This window comes from Cyprinus carpio, chromosome B15, assembly GCF_018340385.1.
Source record: "Cyprinus carpio isolate SPL01 chromosome B15, ASM1834038v1, whole genome shotgun sequence".
Lineage (NCBI taxonomy): Eukaryota > Metazoa > Chordata > Actinopteri > Cypriniformes > Cyprinidae > Cyprinus > Cyprinus carpio.
This window is the reverse complement of record NC_056611.1, coordinates 27,790,861-27,808,798: the sequence shown is the minus strand read 5'-3', so window position 1 is coordinate 27,808,798 and position 17,938 is coordinate 27,790,861. Positions and strand designations below refer to the sequence as shown.

At 36.8% G+C, this 17,938-nt stretch overlaps 2 protein-coding genes across 5 annotated transcripts in view; both read left to right on the top strand.

Annotated features, from left to right (window-relative positions):
- The window catches only part of LOC109103415 (sodium/calcium exchanger 2-like), an 87,137-nt gene extending 73,186 nt beyond the window's left edge, over positions 1–13,951 (top strand). Inside the window, exons 7-13 of one of the 2 annotated variants that reach the window (XM_042740187.1) lie at positions 704–1,080; positions 3,978–4,081; positions 5,555–5,572; positions 6,082–6,206; positions 7,993–8,092; positions 9,437–9,715; positions 10,657–13,951. In XM_042740187.1, coding sequence (XP_042596121.1) covers positions 704–1,080; positions 3,978–4,081; positions 5,555–5,572; positions 6,082–6,206; positions 7,993–8,092; positions 9,437–9,715; positions 10,657–11,033 — 1,380 coding nt within the window. In that variant the 3' untranslated portion in view covers positions 11,034–13,951. The remainder of the gene's footprint in view (positions 1–703; positions 1,081–3,977; positions 4,082–5,554; positions 5,573–6,081; positions 6,207–7,992; positions 8,093–9,436; positions 9,716–10,656) is intronic. The other variant, XM_042740188.1, reaches the window with a different exon arrangement.
- A 3,375-nt stretch (positions 13,952–17,326) lies between these two features.
- Positions 17,327–17,938, top strand: part of LOC109087519 (long-chain-fatty-acid--CoA ligase 3-like) — a 32,812-nt gene continuing 32,200 nt past the window's right edge. The window contains exon 1 of one of the 3 annotated variants that reach the window (XM_042740204.1): positions 17,327–17,543. The gene's annotated coding sequence lies outside the window, so the exon portion shown is untranslated. The remainder of the gene's footprint in view (positions 17,544–17,938) is intronic. The other 2 variants (XM_042740202.1, XM_042740205.1) reach the window with 2 other exon arrangements.

The window sequence follows — 17,938 nt, the reverse complement described above, 5'->3', positions numbered from 1 at the left end:
TCCTTCGGTATTATCAGCTACTTTCCACAGCATGTCCACAGCATATAGTTTGGTCCAACCGAAAGCAGTAGAGTAGGTGGTTTTACATGGGTTCATTTATGGTCATTGGCTGGTTTAAGTTGGTCTAGCTGGTTAATAAGTTGAACTATATGCTAGTGGATCTGGTCTCAACTGGGATGGTCTTAAGCATCCCAACTTTGCATGAAACTTGCTTTCTATGTACGTTTTCTTAGAACATGTCCAAAACATACAGTTTGGTCCAGCAAAGTTCTTCAATCAAAAGGTTGAATCTACAGTAGTACTGATTCTTGTACGTCCATTAATAGGAATCTTTTATGAACAGGCGACTCCCAAGGACAATGCTTTAGTACCTTAACAACAGCTTCCAAAGAAAAAAACTTTGGTATACATGTAGTATATTTCCTTTAAGAAAAACGTCCACTCCACAGAGATGGACAGGGCTGTAAATCCACAGCAACAGTGCTGTAGTGTCTGTCATTGGTTGAGTGACAATGAGTAACTCTTTGCCAAAAAGACTGAGAAAGGATTTAGAGTGATGGACACATTGATAAAAGACGTCATAGCTCTACAAATCCATGTGAGATGAATTCCCTGATGTACTATGTCCAAGAACTAGTTATGTGCATGTTCTGAGTTTTACTGAAGCAAAACTGTTTTACTGAAAGTCTGTCTGTGTTTCTAGGTGGGCATCATCGATGATGACATCTTTGAGGAAGATGAACATTTCTTTGTGCGTTTGCTGAACCTGCGTGTTGGTGATGCGGTGGGTATGTTTGAGAGTGAAGAAGCGGATCAGGCTCCCAAGGCCCGGCTGGTGGAACCGCTGATGGCCACGGTCACCATCCTGGACGATGACCACGCAGGGATCTTCACTTTCACAGACCGCCTGGTGCGAGTGAGCGAGAGCGTGGGAACCATGGAGGTAACGGTGGTCCGGAACTCTGGCGCTCGCGGAACCGTGATTATTCCATACCACACGGAGAATGGGACGGCCCAAGGGGGAGGGGTCGACTACGAGGACACGCACGGAGAGCTGGAATTCACCAACGACCAGACAACGTGAGTGAAAAACACTAGAAAAGACAGAAGAAATCAGTGTGTGTCTATGAAAAACCCCCTTCCACAATGCAAGGGTGTTCTGAGTCTATGGCATTGCTATGTGGTTGTTAGGGTGTTTCTAAGCAATTGGAAACTGAGTGGTTACTAGAGAGTTAGTAGGGTGTTCTGTGTGGTCACTAGAGAGTTGCTAGGGTGTAGTGAGGGGTTGCTAGATAGTTGCTAGGCAGTTCCTAGTGTATCTGGGGTGGTAACTGGTAACTTGTTAGGCAGTTGTTAGGGTGTTCCGGGTGGTTACTAAGGAGTTGCTAGGCAGTTACTAGTGTGTCCTCACTGGTTACAGTACTTGAGAGTTGTTTGGCAGTTATTATGGTGCTCTGGGTTGTTGCTAGAGAGAGTTGCTTGGGTGTTCTGTGTGGTTACTAGAGAGTTGCTAAGGTGTTCTGTGTGGTTACTAGAGCGTTGCTAGGGTGTTCTGGGTGGTTACTAGAGCGTTGCTAAGGTGTTCTGTGTAGTTACTAGAGAGAGTTGCTAGGGTGTTCTGGGTGGTTACTAGAGCGTTGCTAGGGTGTTCTGGGTGGTTACTAGAGCGTTGCTAGGGTGTTCTGTGTGGTTACTAGAGAGAGTTGCTAGGGTGTTCTGGGTGGTTACTAGAGCGTTGCTAGGGTGTTCTGTGTGGTTACTAGAGAGAGTTGCTAGAATGTTCTGTGTGGTTACTAGAGAGTTGCTAGGGTGTTCTGGGTGGTTACTAGAGAGACTTGCTAGGGTGTTCTGAGTGGTTGCTACAAAGTTGCTAGTGTGTACAGAGTGGTTACTAGAGAGTAGCTAGTGTGTTCTTAGTGGTTACTAGAGAGTAGCTAGTGTGTTCTTAGTGGTTACTAGAGAGTTGCTAGGGTGTTCTGAGTGGTTACTAGAGAGACTTGCTAGGGTGTTCTGAGTGGTTACTAGAGCGTTGCTAGGGTGTTCTGGGTGGTTACTAGAGCGTTGCTAGGGTGTTCTGTGTGGTTACTAGAGAGTTGCTAAGGTGTTCTGTGTGGTTACTAGAGAGAGTTGCTAGGGTGTTCTGGGTGGTTACTAGAGCGTTGCTAGGGTGTTCTGGGTGGTTACTAGAGAGACTTGCTAGGGTGTTCTGAGTAGTTACTAGAGAGACTTGCTAGGGTGTTCTGAGTGGTTGCTACAAAGTTGCTAGTGTGTACAGAGTGGTTACTAGAGAGTAGCTAGTGTGTTCTTAGTGGTTACTAGAGTGTTGCTAGGGTGTTCTGGGTGGTTACTAGAGAGACTTGCTAGGGTGTTCTGAGTGGTTGCTACAAAGTTGCTAGTGTGTACAGAGTGGTTACTAGAGAGTAGCTAGTGTGTTCTGGGTGGTTACTAGAGAGACTTGCTAGGCAGTTACTTTTGTATCTGGGGTGGTTACTGGTAACTTGTTAGAGAGTTGCTAGTGTGTTCTAGGTGCTTACTAAGGAGTTCCTAGGCAGTTACTAGTGTGTCCTCACTGGTTACAGTACTTGAGAGTTGTTTGGCAGTTATTGTGGAGCTCTGGGTTGTTGCTAGGGTGTCCTGATTGGTTACTAGAGAGTTGCTAGGCAGTTACTTGTGTATCTGGGGTGGTTACTGGTAACTTGTTAGGCAGTTGCTAGTGTGTTCTAGGTGCTTACTAAGGAGTTGCTAGGCAGTTACTAGTGTGTCCTCACTGGTTACAGTACTTGAGAGTTGTTTGGCAGGTATTGTGGTGCTCTGGGTTGTTGCTAGGGTGTTCTGAGTGGTTACTAGAGAGTTGCTAGGGTGTTCTGAGTGGTTACTAGGGAGAGTTGCTAGGGTGTTCTGTGTGGTTACTAGAGAGAGTTGCTAGGCATTTACTAGTGTGTTCAGGGTGGTTACTAATAACTTGTTAGGCAATTGCTTGGGTGGTTACTAAGGTTTCTAAGAAGTTGCTAGGGTGTTCTGGGTGGTTAACAAGGAGTTGTTAGGTAGTTACTAGTCTTCACTAGTTACTTGAGAGTTGTTTGGCAGTTATTATGGTGCTCTGGGTTGTTGCTAGGGTGTTCTGAGTGGTTACTAAAGTGTTGCTAGGCAGGTGCTAGGATGTTCTGAATGGTTACTATAGAGTTGCTAGGGCATTCTGAATTGTTGCTAGTATGAGTCAGTAAGATCGTTAGCGGATGCAACGCTTCCGTCTGTTTGGAGTCTTTTCTGTCTTTGCCGGATGAGCGTGACACTGTCCTACATTATGAATGAGCACTAAACGTTACGATTTTCCTGTTTTTGTCAGTGCTGGAGGTAAATCCAACACCACTCAGTAAATTAGCGCCCTTACAAAGCATTGTGGATTTAGTTTTATGTGCATTAAGGTTTATATTTGCACACATTATTGTGAGTGGGAACGTATGTGAGTGTATGAATGTAATTAAATATTGACATGCAACCTTTTGAAATGATTTAAATGCTGACATTTTCCTTGATTTGCGTGAGCATGTTTTTGTGTCTTTATTTGTGTGTGTGTGTGTGTGTGTGTGTGTGTGTGTGTGTGTGTGTGTGTGTGTGTGTGTGTGTGTGTGTGTGTGTTTGTGTGTTGTTCATTCATCAGCTCCTTTAATGTGATTTCATGTCAGGGTGGAGCGCTGCTGTTCATGACCCCAGAGGAACAGCATTAAGTATTTATAAGGCACTGTGTGTGTGTGTGTGTGTGTGTGTGTGTGTGTGTGTGTGTGTGTGTGTGTGTGTGTGTGTGTGTGTGTGTGTGTGTGTGTGTGTGTGTGTGTGTGTGTGTCATTATGCAGCCTTCTGACATTTTTCTATTTAGCCGCAATTTTCTGTCACTTGTCCAGTAATCGATGTGAGACTTCAAAGCCACCACCTGAATGTCTGATTACTTGTGTCTATTTGTGTGTGTGTGCCTGCAGTCAGACCCTTCAGGTGAGGATCACTGATGATGAAGAGTACGAGAAACATGAGAATTTCTTCATCGTTCTTGAGGAACCGCGCTGGCTGAAGAGAGGAATCTCAGGTGTGTGTACAGTATGTGTGTGTCACGTTGTAAGGACTATGAGATAAACTCTATTCATTTTTGGAGTGGTTTTGGGCATACATTTGACATTCGGGTTCAAGTGGTTTCCAATACAGTTGGCTTTGCTCCCAGCCATAATGAGCTGCCTTCCTAGACAGCATTTTTAGGCTTCATGTGCATGTTCCAGGTTTTTCCAAATGGAATGCTGCAAAAGGATGCTGCTTTATGAGATTTTTATAAGATACCTTGTTTTCAACCAAAATATAAGGCAACATTGCACATATATTAGGCTTACATACTTACATACATATTTATTTTATATACATTGTATTATATACAATAAAGAAATAAAATATAATTTAAATTTTTTTAAATAATATTGTATTATTTTAAATATTTTTTCTAGATCTCATATATATATATATATATATATATATATATATATATATATATATATATATATATATATATATATATATATATATATATATAAATAATACAATATTATTTTTAAATTGGCATTTTAATAATATTTGCAATGTATAAAATCAACGTATTAAAATCAAAACACATTATATTTACATTTGAATACATGTACATGTGAAATACAAGTATATTTTTATAAACATATTTCAATTATAAATGTATAAATATATTAAACTATTTAAAACTATATAAAACTAGAATATTAAACTATATAAAACTATTTTGTATATAGTTTTAATTATATATTAAATTATTTTTATTGAGTATTAAAAAGTATCAATAGAAAATAGAGCGTCTGAAATTTTGTTTGCATAGCGCTTGAAGTTTTTATCAAGTATAAAATCAAATATTTCACATAATATTTGTTATGCTTTTATTATTATTATTTAAATTATAAAAAGCATTAACAAATATTGAGTATTAATAATAATAATATCATAAACAACAATAACAAAAAAATTAAAATTATGATTTAGAATATTATTTGTTAACGTACTGTAGCAACCCCTTAAACATAATATGCATGCAAGTATAATTTCTGCTAGGCTTTATTGCTGATTTGACATTGAAATGTGATCTTGACAAACAGTTTTCCAGTCGTTCCTCGTTCAGTAGACAGCAGATGCTCCTGCATCACTGTAAAACAGCAGCCTGAGGGTGTTTCTGAGATGGTGACCAAATGCACTGACTCGCCTTAAAGGGTCTTTGCTCTGCTGGAGTCAACTATTTGACACTAATGGATTCAGCTGTTAGCAGCAGTGTTGCTTGCATGCGTGATGTGAACAGCACTCTTTGTCTGAGCGTTTCAGATCGGTTTTAGTATTCACAGAAGCAGCTCACTAGGGTTTGGAGCAGAGCCACAGTCATGAGATACGTGTGTGTGTGTGTGTGTGTGTGTGTGCGCGTGTGTATATGTGTGTTTATTAATGGAGTAAACTCATCTCCAGCACTAACTCCATCTCTCTTGTCCCTCCTTACATCACGCAGCCCTGCTGCTGAACCAAGGTAAGGTTTCAGATCAACCTCTGATCATCTGACATGTGTCCACACTAACCCTCATGTTACACACTCAGCAGAGAGGAGAGAGGGGCTAAAAGCTTCCCTGAACCCATGAGGGATGTGATTACGCTGTGAAAAGAGGGATCAAACGCTGACTGTTGAGAGAGAGTTCAGAACACTGGACAGAAAGTCAAAAAATATCTCAATAGTAGCTGTTGCAGACAATCAATCTCAATTTTTACTCTGCTTTACAGAAGTAAAATGGGTTGTAAACAGCATTGTGGTTGGTAGATTCACAGTCTGGCACACATGCATTCAGAACGTCTCTCAGAGCTTGTGTTGTTTTGTTCTTGTGCGTGTCGTGCTGTCATACGTGGCGTCTTATCGATTGGTGGAGCTGTTGTGTTTTTGATTGACAGGAAGGGGGTGTGCAATCCGTTTCCTGTCCGTTGTATCTCATCTATTCTTTTCTGTGTTCTGTCTGTCTCTTTTCTTTTATCGTCTGTGGCGTTCAGAGGATCCGGAGGGGCAGTTGAGTACGGAGGAGGAGGAGGCCAGGAAGATAGCAGAGATGGGGAAACCTGTTTTGGGGGAGCATAGCCGGCTGGAGGTGGTGATCGAGGAGTCATATGAATTTAAGGTAACAGTTGGAAACATTGAAAGTAGTCAGTGCGTATTTTATTTTATTTTATTTTATTTTATTTTATTTTATTTTATTTTATTTTATTTTATTTTATTTTATTTTATTTTGTGTTTACAGTGTTCCAAAATATTATTATTTTCAAAGAGTCCTATTAATTTTTCTGTAAGGTTTCAAATCTGCAAAAAATAGAAAATTGTCAGACCATATTTTATTTTATTTTATTTTAATTTAATTTCAAAGAATCCTATTAATTTTAAAATATTTTAAAATATTTAAAAATATTTTATTTTCAAAGAGTCCTATGTATTTTCTGCAAGGCTGCAAATCTGAAAAAATAGAAAATATTCAGACCATACTTTATTTTATTTTACTTTACTTTACTTTACTTTCAAAAAGTCCTATGAATTTTCTGTAAGGTTTCAAATCTGAAAAAAATAGAAAATGGTCAGACCATATTTTATTTTATTATTTTATTTTATTTTTTCAAGGAGTCCAATATCCCATCTAAAAACACTGAAATTAGTGAGCCCATATTTAATTTAATTTAATTTTATTTTAGTTTAGTTTATTAGTTTAGTTTATTTATCAAAGAGTCATATGAGGTATCACATCTGAAAACAAAGAAAATTGTCAGTCCATATTTTATATTTATTTATTTATTTATTTGAGGATACCTGTGAATTTTCTGTAATGTTTCACATCTGAAAATATAGAAAATAGTATCTCAGTATTTTATTTATTTATTTATTTGTTTATTTATTTATCAAGGAGTCCTTTACTGTAAGGTATCATTTGAAAATATATTTTTATTTTATTTAAAAAATATTTATTAAATATTTTATTATTTTGTTTTAGTAAAAAAAAAAAAAAAGATGCAATATTTCAGCTATATCTCCCAGCCCTATTCTTCCTCCATCTGTTCTGACATGACATGAGGCCACACGGTGAAATCATGCATGCTGAACAGATCTTCATGTACAGTACAGTAGAGCTCTATATATAGATTATGTCTTATACAGCATGAAAAATGTACATCCCTCAGTCATACTGGCCCACAGCTTAAGACTCCCAGTAGATTCCCAATATATTCCTGCACATGATGGTTAGATTTTTTTATACATATGCAGTGGGTGATTTTCAATTATAACTGTTTGACTATTTATAAAAATATCATTTCCCGCTTAATGATTACCCAGGGAGAAATGATGCATTATGATTGTCGGCTCTGTTCATGACAGCAAATTTTGATGGTTGATTAAATTCTCATCGGAAAAATACATTCATATCATTTCTTTTTTTAGAGTGTTATTTATTAGATTCGGCGATGCTAAACGAACAGTTGTCAGGTTCTTTAGGTTTGTCATGACAGTAATATTTGATGCCAGCACTTCAGAAGAGAGGATGCAAAGAGATTATTAAAGTGTTTGTGTGTTCACATGACACGCATTCTCAGTTCTGAAAATATATAACATTTATTCATTTATTTTTGTTTAATGCAATGATCATCATAATTGTGCATTATATTAAATGATATTATGAAAATTAGATTGATGATAGGGTCCCGAAAACAAGCACAGTTCCAAGCCTTTTTGACTAGTGATTATTCTGAGCTGTGACATCAAAGTCAAATACTGTAGAGGTCCATTGCATGATATAGTTACCCCTGATCATATGGGCCGCGTTTATATCACGTGAACAACCTCAGATCAAAAAAAACTGAGCAGAAAATCAGAATTGTGTGCTGAATGGTGTGAATGTTTGAGTGATCTGTGCTGTGTTTCAGAGCACCGTTGATAAACTGATCAAGAAGACTAACCTGGCGCTGGTGATCGGCACTCACTCCTGGCGAGAGCAGTTCGTGGAGGCCGTGACCGTCAGCGCAGGTCCGTCTCACACTCCTCTGTGCTCCTCATGAGTGTGTCGGATGTTTAATTGGTCTCTTTTGAAATAGGAATACACTGTATGAGTCACACCGTATAAATTTCATTCCCTCAGCAATTCTCAGACTTAATAAAACACATAATGAGGCTTTTACATTCTCAAGCTGCTCTTTTAACGCTCCGTCTCAGAAGCTTCAGCAATGCACAGTCTGAAAGCAAGAGCTCAGCTAAAAATGACGTTTCTGGAAGAATTTGTGCACCTTTCCAAACCTTTGTGACTTTATTTCTTCCATGGAAAACAAAAAAGAAATAGTGTAGAATTCCCAGCATGCCATTTTCTGTAATGACTAAAACTGTTGCTAAAAGTACCATAAAAATTGTCTATACCAGTAAAAATATATCACAAAAAATAAAACTTTACAAAAAAAAAAAAAAAAAAAAAAAAAATAAAAAAATCAATAATAAAAAAACACTTGCAATATAATTAATGTTAACTGAAATAAAATAAAACAATTTGCCAAAGCAACATTTTAAATAACTAAATCAACTCATTGTAATTTAGTTTAACTTGATATACTAAGATAACTAAAACTAAAATTGAAAATTGAGATATATTAAATATATATATTTATATATATATATATATATATATATATATATATATATATATATATATATATATATATATATATATATATATATATATATATAAACATATAAAAACTGCTAACAGTGCCAAAAAAAAAAAACTAAAAAAAAAATAAAAAAAACTCAATGTACAGTACTAAATAAAATTCAAATTTAAATAAAAAAATCAATAAAACCCATATAGATAAATAGATAAACTACTAAAATGACAAAACGGTAAAATGACTAAAACTGGGAAATGAAAATTAAAAAGGAAAATTTAAAATACACAATGATTCAAAATACTAATAAAAACTATAATAGTATCTCAATGATTCTAAAACAACACTGATCCTTAAGTTGTAAATAAAGCTAGAAAAAAAATCAACTACAACAAAATATTTCATCACTTTTACTACTTAAATTGTTTTTATTTTCATGCATAAAAAATATATGTTTCTTACCAATTATTTGATTTACTTGCCATTCTGAGTGAAAATTGTTTCTACACCAAATTTTTGGATTTATTTTATGTTTTTTGAACGCATACAATTGTAACTTCTAAAATTAAAATTCCATGAGAATATATATACATATTTCTAACTAGTTTGTTTGTGTCAGTGATGTGATCCTGCCATCTGGTGGTTAGTTATGGTAATAACCGTGCATGTAGAATTGGCCAGAGTTTTGTGTAATTTATTAATTATGTGGCATCCTCAGGTGATGGAGATGAAGATGAAGAGGAGGGTCGAGAGGAGCGTCTCCCGTCCTGCTACGATTACGTCATGCACTTCCTGACGGTGTTCTGGAAGGTTCTGTTCGCGTTCGTTCCGCCCACAGAGTACTGGAACGGCTGGGCCTGCTTCGTGGTGTCCATCATTGTAATCGGCCTCCTCACTGCCATCATCGGAGACCTGGCGTCACACTTCGGTTGCACCGTGGGCCTCCGGGACACCGTCACCGCAGTGGTGTTCGTGGCTCTGGGCACTTCTATCCCAGGTGTGCTTGAGGACATATAATGAAGGCTTTAGACACTTCTCACTGCATTTGATTACGAAAAATGCACAAAACACACTTTTCACTTGATGAAAGGAACATTTTATTTATTTACAGTTAATTTTGTTCATTTTTTAAGTGATAAAGTGAGTTACTTATTTTAAATAAGCCACCACTGATCACCAAGACTGCATTTATTTGATCTAAAATACAAAAATAAAAAAGGCAAATGTTATTACAATTTAAAATAACTGGTTTCTATTTGAATATATTTTGAAATGTAATTTATTCCTGTGATCAAAGCTGAATTTTCAGCATCATTGCTCCAGTCTTCAGTGTCACATGATCTTCAGAAATCATCCTAATATGCTGATTTGCTGCTCAAGAAACATTTCTGATTATTATCAATGTTGAAAACAGTTGTGCTGATAGATATTTTTTGTGGAAACCATCATATATATTTTTCCAGTATTTTTTTTTAAGATTAAAAAGTTCAAAACAACAGCATTTATTTTAAAATAAATCTTTTGTAACATTATAAATGTCTTTACAGTAACTTTTGATCAACTTAATGCATACTTGATCAATAAAAGATACTAGTTTTTTAAAAAATAAATAAATAAATAACATATTTTTAACCCTGAACTTCTGAACAGTAGTGTATACTGTTTTATATCACCGGTTAATTTAGTGAAAGTAAATGACATATACCTGTATGCAAAACTGCTAAAATTCACATTAAAATTTTATTTGCATTAGAGTGTTATTATTAATAATTTTGTTATTTTACATTAAATTAAATTTGATTTGATTCGATGCAGAAATTCTTGTAAAAGTTACTGGCTGATTTTGATCATTTGAAAATATGAAATATTGGCCATTCTGCCAGCTTTGTCAATATGAACGTCTACCATCAATATCTATATTTTCTCATGCTCTTTCAGACACATTTGCCAGTAAAGTTGCCGCTACTCAGGATCAGTATGCAGACGCCTCTGTGGGAAACGTCACGGGCAGCAACGCAGTCAATGTGTTTCTGGGCATCGGCGTGGCCTGGTCCGTGGCGGCCGTGTACTGGGCCGTCCAGGGCAAGCGCTTTTACGTGGATCCTGGCTCGCTGGCCTTCTCTGTCACCCTCTTCACTATTTTTGCCTTCATCTGCATGGGGGTGCTGCTGTTCCGCCGCCGGCCGTCTATCGGCGGAGAGCTGGGCGGCCCTCGGGTCCCGCGCCTGCTCACTACGCTCCTCTTTCTGGGTCTGTGGTTCCTCTACATCCTCTTCTCCAGCCTTGAGGCCTACTGCCATATCAAGGGCTTCTGAACGGCCCTGTAAAGGAGAAACGGGGAGCAAACACTTGTTCCGACACACACTTATATCTACAAACAGGCTTGATAAACTACATACATCAACAAAAGTTTGCGCACACACTTACAAAACACTTATGAATCGCTGAATGCACTAATGCAAATAATTCAGCTTAGATGAGACCTAGAAGAGAATCTGAGGTGAAAGAGAAAAAGAGATGGATGATGCTGGAGAGAGATGAAAGATGAGGAGTTTGTAAAAAAAGGAAGCAAAGCATGTAGCAACAGAGAGGGCAAAGATGAGCGCGATGTACTATAAAGAGGGAGCGATGCTGTAAAATAGTCACACTTCTATCTTGTTGTCTCGCACTGCAGACATTGTCACGTAATAGGTCTTTTTATGGTTCAAGGGCCCAGTAACTCAGAGTTAAGATAAAAGATGTCTTCAGAACTCTAGGGACGGTATTTTAGATGCTAATGAAAATGCACCAGCAGTTGGGCTGCTTAACTGATCAGCAGTTTCGCTTGCGATGTGCATCATTCTGTACTAAAGCAGTCATTTATGATTGTTGCTTGTACAATATGACTACAATATGAGTTCTTGAGTAAAAGCAAGACGGTCTGAAAGTTGTGTAACATAGTCTTCAAGCATGTAAAATTACATTAGATCCTGCAATGAATATGCACAGCAGGATATGATGTCATGTTCTAGGGCTTCTTATTTGTATAAATAATAATGCAGTCTAGTGTGACTGGACCTAACTTCGAATAGTTCCATATAAACCCAAGCAAGCCATTTCGCTAACGTTGCCAATTTTTCACCTGCTTGATGTCAGAAATGAGCAAACACAAAGTTAATAGTAATGTGAAGGGAATGCTTAATAATGAAATATTTGTTTCGCAAAAATATTGTCCTCAATTATGTCAAATTAAGACAATTTATTAGTGCAGGTGACACACCAAGCAATCCAAGACTTTCAATTGTGCCCTGAAATGACAAAAATATATTGCATAAATGTTATTTATGGTTAATAATTATACTTAATGTAAACATCTGGTTTCAAAATAATATAAAAAATAATTATATTATACTCAAAACATTTATTCTGAAAATATGAAATATTGGCTAGTTTATCAGCTTTGTTGGTACGTAAATCTACCGCTGATGTCTATACATTCTCATAATCTCCCTTTTTCAGACACAATTGTGCCCTACAATAAAAATAAGAATAATAATTTACGATCACAGCAAAATAGTCGTGAAAATAGTCTGGCCTAAAGGGATAGTTCACCCAAATGAAATCTGTCATCATTTACTCTTGCTCCAAACCTGTATGATATTTTGAAGTACAGTATGTTGGTAACCAAACAGTTGTTGGTAGCTATTGACTTCCATAGTATACAATAGTATTTGTTTCCATACTATGGAAGTCATAAGCTACCAGCAAATGTTTGTTTCTCAACATTCTCCAAAATATTTTCTTTTGTGTTCAACAAAAGAAAGTAATTGATAAGGTTTGGAACAACTGGAGGGTGAGTAAATGATGACAGAAATACTGTATCCCTTTAAGACTAGAAGAATGCAGCAGTAGCTCATGGACAGAAGATTATTTGAAGATGGAATAAGAACGTTATCTATTAGAAAAGTTTTCAGAGACTCAATATTCTGCTAGATTAACCTTCATCCTCTGATTGGGTTTAACAATTGAGTGTTCACCTGAGTCACACTGAATCCAGACACTTACATTTATTTTCACATGAATACCTATTCTACACCTCAACAATCCCTCTAATTCAACAACACATCTTATCACAATGACTGGGATCTTCTAAAATGGAACACTGGACATCATAATGATTTGAATCTTCAGTTGTTACATTCATTCTGAAACGGAACACTGGACATCATAATTATTTGAATCTTCATTTGACACATTCATTGTACACTTTCGCTCCCTAGAGACAATGGAACTCCTCTTTTAAAAGTGTCAATGTAAAAATTCCACCGGAAAACACTCGCCGTCATCTCCAACAGTCAAGCGTCAAGCCACTGGGATGTACGCAAAACATAGTAGTGTTCAGAGTATGCTAGGAATAAAAGACATCTCCGTCGATGCTTGCAGTGACTGAATGGGTACCATCAAAGTAACTCTTAATACAAGTTTATTAGAAGAGCAAATTATTTGGGTGTCAACTTTACTACGGTGCAAAAACTGAAGCGTGTTCACTGTCATTCGATGCATCCAATGACTTTACAAGTTCTCATAACGAAACACTAAAGTCAAAATGTCACTGTACAGTTTCTCTCTCCATTGTGTTAACCTGTCTGGGGCGTCTTAATCTAGAACAGTTAAGAGCTGCGCAGTGATTGGTTATTTATAAACTCATTAACTGGTTAGTCCACTTATTATGTGTGGAGCTGAAAGCTGATTGGTCCCTGACAGATTCACAATAAAATGTTGTTTACTCGTAGAGCACTCAGGATTGTGTGTATATGTACGTTAAGGGGATTCCAAGCATTTTTATGTCGTCAGCTCATCTGTCCGGTCCGTAGATGTTTGTGTAAAGCTGTATGGTGTGTGTACTGTGTTCTCCTGCTATACTTTAGGGCTGGATTTGTCTGTGGTCTTGTCAATCGAAATGCATGATGGAGTACATATTGGCAGATCTATAACGGCATGCTTTGACTGAAGACATGCATGAATTTGAAGTTTACAGTGTTTGTTACTAAAAGGGACAACAATGATGGCTGCCTATGTCAGATCTCTTTTATAATATTTTGGTGAGAGATAAGTACTTAAAAGAATTGTTCACCAAAAAATAAAAATTTTCTAAAAAAAAAAATGTGCTCACCCTCCGGCCATCCAAGATGTAGATGAAGTTGTTTCTTCATCAGATTTGGAGAAATGTAGCATTCCATCACTTGCTCATCAATGGATCCTCTGAAGTGAATGGGTGCCGTCAGAATGAGAATCCAAGCAGCTGATAAAAACATCATAATAATCCACAAGTAATCCACACCACTCCAGTCCATCAGTTAAAGCAATGGTGAAAACAATGGATTTGTTTCTTACAAACACTCAGGTTTTCATTTCACAAGATGTTAACCACTGTACTGGAGTGGTGTGGATTATTGCAATGTTTTTATCAGCTGTTTGGACTCTCATTCTGACGGCACCCATTCACTGCAGAGGGTTCATTGGTGAGCAAGTGATGTGATGCTACATTACTCCAAATCTGTTCTCATGAACAAGCAAACTCATCTACATATTGGATTATCTTAGAAAACATTCAGCAAATTTTCAGTTTTGGGTGAACTGTTCCTTTAATAAACAACATTTAATTTATTTAAGAGCAGATCAAGATGTCTTCTTTACAAGAATGTCTTGAGGTAAAAAAAAAAAAAAAATGGCACCATTGATCTGTATTTTCTCATGCTTTGCCTCATATTTTTCACACTGAACAATGTTCACGTCTTTGTTTACAGTTCGGTAGAGAGAACTATGCTCTCTGACAAAGATGTTGTGCTAATCATAAAGCATGAAATCGTGTTTTATACATGCTCAACATCAGCATCAACATAAACTGGCTTAAACAGACTGTTAATCACTAGGTAGAAAACACATCAGTAGAAAATTGGGGAAAATGTTTCTTGTCTTTAACAGAGATTTTCATATTTGATATCTGAAGCCCTGAAGGACGGGGCCAATCCTAGATTAGCAGAATCATAAATCTGTTTGGTTCCCAATTATTGCCTTAAGAGACTAATGATTATTTAATATTTAACTAATAACATTTCATAATTGTATCTGTATTGTGTTACGCTACTGTGTGTGTGTTTACTCTGAGTACCACAGAAACCAAATTGATTAAGACAAAGTGTGCAATATGCGAACCTACCCTGAGCAACCGGCATTGCAGTAAACCCTTCAGTGATACTTGGTGCCTATCCCAATCCCGTCGCTTGCTTCGAGGTTTTTTCTTCTTCTTTTTCTTCTTAACACTACAAAGAGAAAGTGCAATAAATCTGAAAAATGACAAGAAGAGTCATAGAGATTTTCTGAAAGTTAATGTTTTGTTTTATCATCGCTGATCTTATGTTTCTGCGGCATCAAGTCTGGATATTCGGTAGAAATCACCCATTGCCCTGAATGTCAGATGTTTACTCTTTTTACGACTCTGTTAATGTCGAAACTTTGTAAAACTTTTTGGAATATGACTTTGTGACATTTCCAGTAGGCAATTTTTCTATTTCCAAGTGTACTCAAATGGATAGGAACCTCAGTAGTTATTGATGTAATAGTTTTTGATAACTATTTCCAAGATGTTTAGATATTCTCAGTAGGTTTACTTGGGTTGCAAGAAATCAACGTATGTTGTATGATAATTCAGACTCGGTTTGCAGTGTTTATTAATGCAGCAAATTCATCTCTACGCTGCATCCTCACATCTATCTATCTATCTATCTATCTATCTATCTATCTATCTATCTATCTATCTATCTATCTATCATTTGTTTTTCTAATGAATTACAAGTAATATGTCTCTGTAAAACAGTTTCTTGTGCACTGGGCCAAAGGCTATTTTTATTTATGAATTTATTTACATTTAAAGAATTTAACTCCTGATAACAGAGTGAAATACACTGTAGTTGTGACTGTCTCGTCTGTTGACTGTGTGAAGGGCATGTTCATTGAGTAAAAGGCCATCTTGGCTTTTTCCAACACACGTCTTCATGTTTTCTGGTGATGATGTTGCATTTCTGATGTCCACCAGCGGCTGGACTGTGTTCATTACTGTAAATGTGAAGTTGTACATGTGCCTCTAATGTACAAAATGCATGAAGCACCTGTTGTACGCATGAGCTATTATCAGTGTCAATGTTTACATTTATATCCCATCTTTGGTTTCGTATTTTGCATTTTTATTTTTTTTTACTTGTAGGTATTTTTTTTCACCCAATTCATTAGAAATATTATGAAAATAATTTAGAATAGAATTGGAAGTGGGAAAAATAACCTATTGACAAACAGTTTACGTCTGTCTAGAGAAATGTTTAAAAGAGTTACTACTTTCCATGTTATGAATCTATGTCTTGTTGTCCTCACAGTTTTGTATGTTGTCTGTCTTGCTCCCTGCCTTGTTTTTGTGCTCTTCTATCTGTGATCATTCTCTTCTGCCTGTTAAATTACTTTAATAATGACTGACAATGTCCAAAATGATGTGACATTAATATATATAAAATACTGTAATAATTCACTAGAAAGTAACATTTAATATTTTTGTTTGTTTTTTGTTGTTTTTGTTCATTTTTATGGAAGTAGCATAATAAGTCAAGACAAAACTAAAGGCGGAGGAGATTTGTTTTGAAGAACGTGGCATGATGTGTACTGTGTCCCAAGAAGAAAAAAAAATAATGTAGCTGTTAGAGCTCGAGCAGACCTTATTGAATATAGTTTATTTATTTTAAACATTTCCTGTCCTTGAGTGGTTTTTATTAACAAACAAACACACACACACACACACACACACACACGATGCATCAAAAAGTATTTGATCTCTGTATGTAGAGAATGCTGTAGGCCTATGACTGTTCATTTCCACCAGTCATTCAAATAGAAGCCAGAAAAAAAGTACAGTAAAATGTCCATCTATGATCACAGAAGTCAGGTTCAGAGAGCTGGGCCTTGGTGAAATAGATAAGTTGTTGTAGTTCGATTATCAAGGTATCGTTATGTTCATGAGCTTTCCTTATTCAACAAAAATCATAAAAATCGAGAAACTCACTGACGTTAACCATTAAAACTATTCTAGGAGGGGTTTATCTCAGAAATGGCACCTTGAATTGCAATATTAAAATGAACCACATCTTGCCTTCCTCAGTCTTTTTCAATTTCACTATTCTCTTAAAAAAAAAAAGAAAATTAAGTCACTTAAGTACTTAACACTTTCTTTGTATACAACATTAACTTTTACTGCCTTAGTTCTAAACCCTGTTGCTTTGAATAAAAAAGAAAAGGTGTATGATTGAAATGTAATTTTCTTTGGAGCAAGGGCCCATCTGAGCCATATACCGTACAGGACACTTTCTTTGACCCTAATCTGTAGCCTTATTCTGAAATTAAGAGCTAAGACTGCAGAGTTGGTAAACATGAACATGCTTTTTGTTCTTTTACATCTAATCCGCAAAAATGAATCCACTAAAATCCATATAAATTCTTGTAATTATTTAAGTTAAAAGTTTTGGCGATGCGTAAAGGCAGCTTTGGGCGCGCGCTTGAGTGAAGAACTGAAACCTCACTATGGCGTCATAATCTTGCAGATGGAGCAACACTACGAGCCGACCGCGAGTGACCCCGAGCCACGGGCCCCGTGACATCACGCATCGGACCCCGGCACGCGCCACCGCGGAGAGTCCAATCACAGCTCGCGCTCCACACCCACGAGCGCGACGAACCGCTACAAACGTGAACGAACTCCAAACGTCATAAACCGTCAAAGAAGAAGAGGTTGGCAACGAACTGAGGTTAGAGTGTGTGTGTGTGTGTGTGTGTGTGTGTGTGTGTGTGTGTGTGTGTGTGTGTGTTTGATGAATTTTTGAGGCGCAAACTGTTGAGGGTCTTCTCTCACATCCTTCTTGCACAGTTAGCTATATTAAAGAGGGTTAAAACGGACCCAAAATGTTTTGGTGATATATTTCTTATGTGTAAACCTAATGATAAACAATTATGGTAACGTACATAAGTTTGTTTATGTACCGTCCGATACTGATAGTAACTGAAATCGCTCGAGCGGCGAACTGTTGCTATGGTTACATCCGAACGCGTTTACAGTAACGTTATTCAATTCTGATCAAGACAGACAAAATCTATTAGACCAGCCTTCAGTGATATCTAATTTTGTAGATTGCTTTTAAAGTTT